We start from the raw sequence: 12,049 nt of genomic DNA on the forward strand, positions 1-12,049 counted from the left end.
GTGCTCACACATCCAGGATTTTTAGTTAGTTTTCAGCAGCTGTTCCTGGGGTCTCAGCGAGGTTAGAAGGTAATGAATCTCTCCCAGCAGCTACTCTCTTTCTCTGAGGATCTGTTGCACATATTTCTTTCTAGCAGAATTTGCCTTTTTGACAAGGGTACATTTACGAGATGTTGCTATATTGGAACAGTTACCATTTAGTAGTAAAATAATCTATTATTCTGTTAAGTTTTTCAATACAGTTAAGTTAATCCAAGTACCTCTTCCTGTTGTTGTATTTTAACTGTAGTGTTTTAGTAGATTGTGTTTTGCATAACGTCCATGGCTACCTTTTTAATATATTTTAATGGGGTCTGGTCTGCTCTGATCCATAGCAGTGGGCATGCAGACTGTGAGGATGACATGGCGAGCCTGAAAAGACAGTTGAGCAGTTTAGGGATGGGGAACAATGTGGCAGATGGAGGATAACATGGGGAAATATGAAGTTATCCATTTTCTTCATAAGAATGATGAGCAGAACATTTTTTTCCAAGTTGCATAAAACCTGTAAACATTGATATTCGGGGAGACTTTAGATGTATTCATCAAAAGAGCACAAAAAGTTATCACGTTTGTATATAGCAAGTGATTAGAAATCTGTCAGGTACATTGCCCTTATTTTGCAAGGGAATTGGACTACAAGAATAGAGCAGTCTTGCAACAATTGAGTGTGGGTTTAGTAAGGCCACATCTGGAATACTATGTGCATCTTTAAGGAAGGATATCCTTGCATCAAAGGCAGTCTCATAAAGGTTCACCAGTTTGATACTCAGGATGTTTAACAATAAAAATTTGAAATTAGATTTCTATTTGCTGGTGTCTAGAATAATGAGAAGTGATCACATGGAAATATTGAAGATTTAGAAGGGCACTGTAAGAGTAGAAACAAAGATGCAGGAAAAATTGTATGGATAACAACACGCATGCACACGGATGCACTTATTGTTCAGTTCCATGTTCATGACCATCTCTTTGGAAGTCCCAAAAGCTGGCACTACTGCGTTCTACTGACGCTGCTGGGATTACTCTGCTGCCCAATCAGATTGTCTGTCATATCTTGAGAGTGGTACTTCCTGTCCTTGAGGGCCAGAACGCCTGCTCTTGCCTTGTTCATGCTTCCCTCAACATATTATCGCTGTCGGGCAGCCCGTTGTAAAATTCAGCAATCTACCACCTACATTTTTTATTGCATGCAGAATGTGGGGAGGGGATGAGCAAGAAACTATCATCAACCCTTCCTCCTCAACAGTGTAAAATCTTTCCAGACTGGGATATCTAGACCAAGGCACAATTGCAGGAGATTGGATTGATCATATAGGACTAAAATGAAGAGAATGGGTTGTGAGTTTACAGAATTCTCCAACTAGTTGGGTGTGTTTACAACATCATGGAAAACATTTAAGTCTGAGAGGTTGTTGTTCTTTCAGGGAATGAAGGTGTATTGATTGAAGCCAGATGGACCTTGTTGAACTACAAGATCCCTGTTTGGCATTGTTAACCTGGGCCAATCAGGTGGCCCTCGCTGTCCAATATTATCAGGGATTACCTGTTTTTTTTTTACTGTGTCTTATGCCTGCACATGCACAACGATAATAAATAATATACCAAAAATCCAATAAAAGAAAAACAAAAAAAAGGAGATTAGAATTTCCTCCAAATAAAAATGACCAGGAGATTGAGCATCTCCTCAGCCCAGGAGATTGACTCCAAGCTGACTGGCCACAGCCAGTGTTCCTATTCAGAGAGAGGAAGATAAAAAGTAATAAAAGGGGATTTAGAATCGCCTCAGTGCAGGCGACTGACCCTGAGCTGGCTGGCTACAGCCAATGTACTGTATATAAGTAAATAAAGGGTGACTTAGTGACAGGATACTGGCCTCTGTGCAGTCAGAAGGGTTCTAGGAAGCCAGCAGAAATGTGGAGTTGAAGCCCAGAATCCGCCTTGATCATATTGAATGATGAACAGTCTCAGCAGGCTGTATGACAGTCTCTTCTTTATATTCCTTGTGTTGCTTTGTTCATAAATTGGCTGGAGACTGAAAGGGTCTTGAAGCACAATCAGGAATGAGATCGTTACTAAGACATTAATGCGTGTGTCATCTTGTCCTACTCTGTCACGTTCTTTCTCAGGATTGTCTTTGCTTGCTTGTTTCATGTGGAAAGAGCAAAAAAAAAATTCGACAGGCATGCAGCATTTCGCTCTTTCAGCAGAAGCTAAACAGCAACAGCAGCTAAATTGTTGCTTGATTCATTAAATTCTGAAGCACCATGACCACGAACAACATTAAACAGTTCATTATGTCTAGCTGCTGTACAAATCCCAAAATCGTATCTGTAAAAGGATAGCAAAATCTTAGTGATTTGAGATTAAACCAAATGTTAGTACTCTCTCTCTCTTTGATATATGTATGTGTGCATGTGTATGTATATACCTCAGGTATCTTACTCACCAGTTTCTCTTTCTTTGACTACAGCACTTCTGTTTTGTGTATGTGACAGGTTGTCACAGTATCTATGATTAGCTGAGGAAGCAGCTGAAAGGCAAAGGACCCACAAAACATTCAGCCTGTACATGATTTACAATTCGAACAGCCTCCCTATTTGCACAATCTGCACATTGTCTATTTCTGCAGCCTATACATTTCAAGAAATTTAGTTTTAAGCTTTCCCTCAACCCCCTCTCCACAACAGTCCTCAAGGTTTCACCCAGACACTGTGCAGAAAGAATCAGCTGTCACTCAGCCAGAGATTAATGTCTGAGATCACATAGTTGTGAGAAAAATTCCAAGAGCCAGCGCTCCATTTCTTCTGTGCATGTTTTTTTTGCACTGTGACAATCATTTGGAGGAAGGCAAGGACAATTTTTTTTAAATTAATGCTTTGTGGCATTTGACTGCAAAGATTATTGTGTATATTTTGGTCTGTGAGTGAAGTATCGCCTGGATGAAATGCAGAGAGCAAAATGAAGTGCGTAAGACACAGATCCATGAGAGATTGTGAGATTCTCAATTAAAACAGCATAGTCCAGCAAAAATACCTATGGCTACAGTAACTATTTTTTAGCTGCTTGCACTGATTTTAGTTAAAAACACCTTACATGTGCCTTCGATAAATGTGTTTAATATTTTCACATATACTTAATACACAGTGATGAAGCATAGATGTGGAGGTGCTGGTGTTGGTTGAGGGTAGACAGTCTGAAGTCACATGACACAAGGTTATAGTTCAACAGGTTTATTTGGAATTGCACAAGCTTGCAGAGTGCAACCCCTTCACTGGGTGCAGTGAGAGAGCAGGATGTACAGACACAAAGTTTATAAGCAGAGAGATCAAACAATCATACAAGTGGTGTGCATGGAGTGTCAGAAAATAAATCTCTGGCACCTTTGGTCAGCTGCAGCTGGTGAGTAAAGTGTTTATAAAGCCAATGTCAGTGCTGTGCTGTCATGACAGTCAGGCAGGACCTCAGGAATATACATAAGGTGACGTCTCAAGTCAGACACTGAATTTTAGGTGTGAGCCTTTGTTCCGAATTTGTCTCAGAGTTTTAACCTAGAATCCGAATGGCTTTAATTCCAAAAGCTGGAATTTATAAGATGCTGCACTGACTGAATGTGACGACGAATTGTGTTTTTTGAACAAAATAGAATGTATCTGCAAATAAACAAATAGATTTGTGTGTGAGTGCGAGTGAATGTGAGTGTGAGTACGAGAGATGGTCACCAGCAGAGACTTATTATCTGACATCCCATGCACAGCAATTGAATGATCTTTTGATCTCTCTGTTCTTGATCTCTCTGCTTATAAAACTCTGTGTCTGTGTGCCCAGTGATGGAGCAAGCAGCTCACCTGCGATGAATAAAAGCCACACAAACTCTACTTTTTGATTTACCATTTTTCCAACATATGCACAAACAGTGAAAGTACACTTAAGCATTCAGTAAAAGCATTAGTTGTAAAATTACATGCCCAATAACACATTTATTACTCATTTCTACTTATTAATCAGAAATACTATTAACCACATTTGGGTTCCCAATTAACCAAAGGAGTAGTCAGTGTCAAACATGAAAAACATCGACTTAGTTGGAATGAAGCTAGTCAATTATTTTATGTTCATTCACCCAGATTGTTTTTCCTCTCTAATCCTCACCCTGGGGAAGATAACAAAAGTGTCTACCAATTTCTTCTTACTTTTTTTTGTAACTCTTGCAATATACAACATTCCTAATTTTGTCTTATAAAAGGGCAGTTACATTTTCTTCTTTGACATCTCATTCAATTATGTTTACCTCAGAATCTCAATCAAGTATGTGTGAAAAGGTGAACCTGAACAGTCACTATTTTCTTTTAATTCATTCACAGGGCATAGGCATCACTGGTTAGTGCAGGATTTATTGCCCATCCTTAATTTTACACAGGGTACTTGACAGTTAACAACATTGTTGTGGGTCTAGAAATCACATTTAGGCCAGACCCATGTGAGGACAATTTCCTTCCTTAAAGAACATCAATGAAAAAAATGGGCTTTAAAACATATCTGAAATCCCTTATACTATCCCAGGGAATGTCACTGTTGAGCCCACTTCTACCCTAATTCAAAAAGTGCATCGTAAGTATGGATCATGAAGCCAGTGGCACTTAACCTAGTTATTGCACTTCTGTCTTCATTCAAATCATCCAGCTGAGATCACCTAACTCAGCAGAAAGGGCCTGAATCTTTCTTGATCTGTGCAGTCAACTTATTCACTGGTTAATCAACTGAACATCTGTTCAATGCAAAATGTTTCCATTTCATTACTTTATGTGTTAAACCTATATATTAAATAACCTTCAAGTTTGAAACTTGAATTTCATTATGATGCACAGAAAAGACAAATATGATCAATCTGATTGCTCTCATATGCTTCATTTTGACAGTCAGTTTTCTGGGTTTTCCTGGAATTTTCATCTATATCAGCCATGTTCCTAGTGCTGGAGCAAATCCTGATTATTTTCATTGGTAGCAAATCAGGTTGCAAATTGAGTGGGCAAGGAACATTGCTTCATTTAAAGAGCCATCAAGCAAGAATTGATTTCAACCTCATGTGTTTGCTTTTTGGTGGTTTACCATTGCTTTTGACTATCCTATCTATCTTCCAAGCTATTTGAAAAATGTCAGATTTGAAATAACAAAGTTGTGAAGTTAAATGAAGTAAGTTGGAAATAAAATGAACTTAAAATGAACTTACACCACAGTACCAATTTATTGGGCTGCTCCCACCACTTTAGACTCTACAATGTCCTCCTCAATTACATTTTCCTCAGCCATACATTGTCTGTAGACAATGCAGTTATTAATACTGCAGGAGTGAACAAGGAATTATTTTAAGCTGTTGCACATGCAAAATACACACACACACACACAATCTTAAGAGCACACTATTCCACATTAATATGATTGGAAAGGGACCTCTTTACTCTTTTAACAAGCTTGTGATAAGGTCTTTTTCATAAAATGTATTGAAATTGTACATCATGAAGCAAACGTATTAATTTTCAGAATAGATCAAATCAAAGTACGGTTGAAAGGTATGTTGCATTAGGAAATGGACTATTCAGTTGGTAGAAGTTGAACACTATCTCCTTTCCACTCCTCCACTCCTACTCCTTTACTCCATCCCACCTGAGTAATAACACATTCCTATATAGTAACGCATCAATAAATAAGTTGATCAAAGTGTTAATCAACTGAGATAAGTGGATAAAAAAGGTGGGCAGTATCAATTCAAAGCCATAACCTTCTGGATTAAAAGAATGCGCCATATAACTTCTGATATTTCCTAAATAACATGGGCCATTTTAAAGATGCTATAACTTGCATATCAATGCATTGGGAAAATCTAATTATATCTCAAAACATTTCTGCAGATATCTTAATTTTCAAATAATTTGCGTTGAAGACTTTTTTGTTTCTGCTTTTGACAGTTCTCCAAGCAGCTGTGAACCTCTTCACTGTATGTGTCCATGGTTAAATTAAATGTCAAAACAATCTTTTTTGGTGGGAAGAATATTTCACATATATCTGATTTACTACTGATATGGAATTGTAATGGAGTTACAGTTTTTTTGTAACAAAATTCCAAAATTTGAACCTTTGTAAAAGTTTAATAAAAACAACTGTTGGAAGACACCTGAGTAATGTATTTAATGGAAGTACTGTGTTCAATTCAGATTCTCCTTATGTTTGGCAGCTGGGTGCATCCAATTCAGTGCTCAGTGATAACTCATCCTAGTTTCTGTTTTGACTTAGGCAGTAAAGGGCAATGTGTTTATTCTCCCTTGCTGTGGCCTGAAATTAAAATTAAGTTCTCAAGGGAAATACGAACTGCTATTTACTCACAAGATATTTCTCATTGGTTTACAGGTTTCCTGACACACGCAAAGGAGAAACCTTTGCCTGGGCAGCTTATCCTGTGTGTGCCACTTATCTTAAAAAAAATGATTTCGCTGCTGTGAGTCTCCATCTGTTGTCTGTCACTCTGTACGTTCATGCTACATTGTGGGATCAATGTTTTCTCCAGCATGAGACTAAGCCTGACCTGCCCAGCTGTTAAGTACACAAGCCCTGCAGGAACTGAGGTAACTTCTCCCTTAATAGACCAATGCTGTCCAGTGACTATATCTGTTGAAAGCTGTCTTGCAGATAGTCCAATTATTTCCACTTTGGGTCCCTTCATGAAAACTGAATCTCTTTCAAGGCAAACATCAACGAAAATGTGAAATGTTAGTTCAATGAACAAGAAAGACATCAGCGTGATGAGAATTCATCAGCCTTTTCCTCCAAGACTTCTACATAATGACCAAAGAATGAAAGACCTGTGCAGCTGATGAAAGAAATTGTACTGTTTAAGACCCCTTCAATAATTATAATCACATGGAGTTATCAGTGAAAAATCTGCCACACCTCTGGAGGAAAGGAACATGTCCTTCAAATCATGGAGATACAATTATAATGGTATAGCCAATATTTCATTCTTCATGGCAATGTTGAAGCTGGGAATTGGAATGGCTTAACAGATTTAAAGAACTAAATAGCACATGAACATAAAACAATGATGGCGGAATTGCACTGGCATAAGAGGACCTCTTGTGTTCTGAGGCATGTGTTCATGCATTTTTGTAACATCGTGCGGGTCTTGTGCTCTAACTCGTCCTATCATACTACTGTAGAGCATTAGGTAAGCTCTAATCTGTTTGTTCAGGCCTGTGATCTATTCGACACATTGCAGAATCCAATAAATTGAGCATACTTCAACAATGGCATTTCTCAGTTCTGACAGTGGCATTCTAAACATGTTACCATTCAGTGTGTTTAGAGAAAGAATCTTAATTTGTAAACCTTTAACAGATTTTGTATGTTGTATCTTTGTAGGAAACCTATTTAACTGTGTACGTGCTCATCATGTAAGACCTACAATGCCATGATGGAAAGCTGTGATGTGAATAAAGTACATCTCACGCTGCCAAATAAAGCTGTTACTTTACTGAAGAAATATCAAGCAGAGGAATTATTGCCGCTTTGTCAAATGAAAGCTGCCAAAGAAGGAGCTCTTGCCATAAAAATGAATGTCCGTATGTTTTCCTCTGATTATGCTCATTCAAGTGAAAAATGAGTGTTGGTATAAAAGAGATAAGAAAGATTTTCCACCTCATCCCCAAAAGTGCATCATTTCATGAGAATAAGCAATTATTTAATGCGATCTTTACATTCTACGAAAATGACTTACACTATGATTACCAACATACTTCATGCCTCAATGTTTAATGCCTAAATATATCATATTCATAACTTCTAACTTTGTGTATAAGAAACTCAAAAGTCAACATTCCTGAGAAATCATTGACCAAACATAGAAATTTTAAATTTTCACCCTCCTCACATTTTCATTTTAGATTCATTAACATAAATAATTCAAAATATAACATCTCATCACTGAATCCCAACAAAGACTTCCTTGTAAAATAGAGAAAAGAATCAAGCTACATACTAGCACTCAATATTAAAACAAATAACAGTGTTGCTAGAACAAATCATTGAAGTAATTGTGCAGGATGTTTTTATATACTAATACCAAACATTTTTAATTTAGTGTCTTCTATCAAGCTATGTACAAGACAAAATCATTCCTGTATTGCTGAGATAAGTGGAGCTAGATGTAGAGGTGAGGTAAATGTTATCTGTGAAGGACAGTAAAACAAGGTCAAATGATAGAGATGTAAAGATTGATGAATATTCTGTATATCTTTGTTTGATTGCTTTTGGGAATGTTTACAATGAACCTTTCCTCTCCTGCAGGTGATTAATTGAGTAGAGTAGAGTTCATTCCGAGAAAGATTAAACATGGCCAGTGGAAGAAGCAGGTTTGATCAAATGAGTGATTGGCTCTCATTGCTTCTTTTACTTCTTAAGCTAGATAAAAATTACACATGGTGCCGCATCCATGTTTTAAATCACTTATAGAAACAAAATCAATTGTATGTGTAAAATGAAAAGCCCTGACTTTAATCAAAGGCAGATTTTGAGCACCAACGTACATTTGTGCAAAAGAAACCTCAAATCAACCAAGTTATCTGAAATATATTCACTTTACCAATTAGCTTTGAATTCTGAATTTTGTGTCACCTAACTGAGCAGCAGCCATCCACCTCCATGATATATCCCAAGTACGTTTAAAAGGGCAGTGCACAAAATAAAATTTTGGTGGAAGATGGCCATGAGCAGCTAATGTCTAACTGGAATTCTGACTGGTCAAAGCCAGGAGGGAAAGGGGCAAATGACAAACATTTTCCCAGAAATTAGACTAAAATGTTTATGCCTCTCATCAAGGTTTGATTAAAGATAGCTGAGGAAATGAGCACCATGAACACACCAGCATGCCCAGATTGCATTCATAATTTGAGAATCAATTTAACATCCTAACCAGATCGGGAAATGTGAGTCCATTTGCTGATGCAACCTTAGCTATGATGCAACTCAGTCTCCTCCTGTGCCTGTCACTGTGTTCCGTTAAATGTCCTTCAACATAATACTCTGTATAACCGGTCAACTTTCAGCAGCATCACTTTCTGCATTCTTCATCACTTTCCCATTTAGCCATCTACCATTTTAATGATTTTCTGATTCAATCTGAATATGTAATGCATGTGTGTCACAGCCATCTTCACTAAGTGCACTACAGCCCACCATTCAGGACTCTTCCTTCATCCTTTGTAGGGGATCAATACCAATCTGAGGAGTGGTAGTGGCATAGTAAAAATGTCGCTGGAGTATTACGAGGAAGGCTAATGCTCTAGAGCATGACCTCAAATCCCACCATGATATGTGAATTGTGAAATTAATTAATAAAATCTGGAATGTAAAGCTAGTTTCATTATTGATAACCATGACAGATATCATTGATTCTTGTTCATATTGCATTTGGTTCTCTGTGTTGGAAATCCAACCAATCCAGGCTACTGGAGGGAAGATTGACATGACTGCCAGCACTGACAAACAAACCATCAGTGGCCTACTTTGTGGGTAAATGTACAGTCAGTTGGGAGATAACTAAGTGTGAAGCTGGATGAACACAGCAGGCCAAGCAGCATCTCAGGAGCACAAAAGCAAACGTTTTGGGCCTAGACCCTTCATCAGAGAGGGGGATAGGGAGAGGGTTCTGGAATAAATAGGGAGAGAGGGGGAGGCGGACTGAAGATGGATAGAGGAGAAGATAGGTGGAGAGGAGAGTACAGGTGGGGAGGTAGGGAGGGGACAGGTCAGTCCGGGGAGGACGGACAGGTCAAGGAAGCAGGTTAAGGTTAGTAGGTAGGAGATGGAGGTGCAGCTTGAGGTGGGAGGAAGGGATAGGTGAGAGGAAGAACAGGTTAGGGAGGCGGGGATGAGCTAGGCTGGTTTTGGGATGCCATGGGGGAAGGGGACATTTTGAAGCTTGTGAAGTCCACATTGATGCCATTTGGCTACAGGGTTCCCAAGCGGAATATAAGCTGCTGTTCCTGCAACCTTCGGGTGGCACCGTTGCGGCACTACAGGAGGCCCAGAATGGACATGTCATCTAAGGAATGGAAGGGGAAGTTAAAATGGTTCGCAACTGGGAGGTGCAGTTGTTTATTGTGAACCGAGTGTAGGTGTTCTGCAAAGCGGTCCGCTTGGTCGCCCCAATGTCGAGGAAGCCACACCGAGTACAGTGGATGCAGTATACCACATTGGCAGATGTGCAGGTGAACATCTGCTTGATATGGAAAGTCATCTTGGGGCCTGGGATGGGGGTAAGGGAGGAGGTGTGGGGGCAAGTGTAGCACTTCCTGCGGTTGTAGGGGAAGGTGCTGGGTGTGGTGGGGTTGGAGGGCAGTGTGGAGCGAACAAGGGAGTCACGGAGAGAGTGGTCTCTTCGGAAGGCAGACAAGGGTGGGGATCGAAAAATGTCTTGGGTGGTGGTGTTGGATTGTAGATGGCGGAAGTGTCGGAGGGTGATGCATTGTATCCGGAGCTTGGTGGGGTGGTGTGTGAGGACGAGGGGGATCCTCTTTGGGCGGTTATTGCTGGGGCGGGGTGTGAGGGATGTGTTGCGGGAAATGCGGGAAATGTGGGAGACACGGTCAAGGGCATTCTCGACTACTGCAGGGGGAGAAGTTGCGGTCCTTGAAGAACGTGGACATCTGGGATGTACAGGAGTGGAATGCCTCATCCTGGGAGCAGATGCGGCGGAGGCGAAGGAATTGGGAATAGGGATGGAATTTTTGCAGGAGGTGGGTGGGACGAGGTGTATTCTAGGTAGCTATGCGAGTTGGTGGGCTTGAAATGGACATCAGTTTCTAGCTGGTTGCCTGAGATGGAGCCTCTTTGTAGGTTACATGAAACAGTCCCTTTTCCACACCTACACTGGCCCCAAACCCCACCTCTTCCTCCGTTACATTGGTGGCTGTATCGGCGCCGCCTCTTGCTCCCAAGAGGAGCTCGAACAGTTCATCCACTTCACCAACACCTTCCATCCCAACCTCAAGTCCACCTGGGCCATCTCCAACACATCCCTCACCTTCCTAGACCTCTCTGTCTCCATCTCCCCACCTATGCTCTCCTCTCCACCTATCTTCTCCTCTATCCATCTTTAGTCCGTCTCCCCCTCTCTCCCTATTTATTTCAGGGCCCTCTCCCCATCCCCCTCTCTGATGAAGGGTCTAGGCCCGAAACATCAGCTTTTGTGCTCCAAAGATGCTGCCTGGCCTGCTGTGTTCATTCAGCTTCACACTTTGTTATCTTGGACTCTCCAGCATCTGCAGTTCTCATTATCTCTGATCACAGCCAGTTGGGAGATCCTGGCTAAGTCATCAGCAATACCCTGAAAAGACACAGAGGCAGAATCGGTCGATGGTGCTGATCACTTTTACAGCTGGCTGTAACATATGCTCAATAGTGAGTGAATAGCTGTCCTTCCAGGAGATTGTGGATGTCTACTACACTTGACGTGACAACCTCGTCCTGCAGAAATACTTCTGATCTCGAAACTCAAGGCAGCTGAGTCCATCTGCAAATCCATTGATGTGGACAGTGCTTCCTGCAAACTCCTCATCCTTTTCCTGTGCATCCTTCTCAATTGCTGTAAAGAACCCAACACAAAACATCACATCATTGTGTAGAGAAGAATGAAACTACCTCTTCTCTTGAGCTATCACATATGGGTCATTTCCTATCCTGAGTTTATCAATTTGAAATCTTCAAAAAGATGGAGGAAAACTGTATTGCAATACACTCTTTACCAAAAAGAACTAAAACAGAATCTGCAATAGCTAAGCTTTTCTTCAGATAGGGCAGCTGAGATAACACTCAAACTCATTGATCCATCTTCGGAGCTGCTAAAGTAAAATTTGGATGCCAGATCAAAATAATTGAAATATATCTTATGTTTGTCAAAGGATAATAACTTCACGAATGAATATTCCCCTAGGCTCAATTATGAAATTGAATTTCTGCT

The 12,049-nt window shown here is 40.2% G+C and overlaps 1 protein-coding gene across 2 annotated transcripts in view; it reads left to right on the top strand.

Moving 5' to 3' along the window:
* Positions 1-12,049, top strand: part of LOC125462633 (chemokine-like protein TAFA-5) — a 386,744-nt gene that overhangs the window by 329,411 nt on the left and 45,284 nt on the right. The window contains exon 4 of one of the 2 annotated variants that reach the window (XM_048552860.2): positions 6,445-7,728. The exons of the other annotated variant lie outside the window; for it this stretch is intronic. Coding sequence (XP_048408817.2) covers positions 6,445-6,453 — 9 coding nt within the window. The 3' untranslated portion in view covers positions 6,454-7,728. Of the gene's footprint in view, positions 1-6,444; positions 7,729-12,049 lie in introns of those variants that run through there. 2 annotated transcript variants of the gene reach the window in all.

This window comes from Stegostoma tigrinum, chromosome 21 (assembly GCF_030684315.1).
Source record: "Stegostoma tigrinum isolate sSteTig4 chromosome 21, sSteTig4.hap1, whole genome shotgun sequence".
In the NCBI taxonomy this organism is placed as follows: Eukaryota; Metazoa; Chordata; class Chondrichthyes; order Orectolobiformes; family Stegostomatidae; genus Stegostoma; species Stegostoma tigrinum.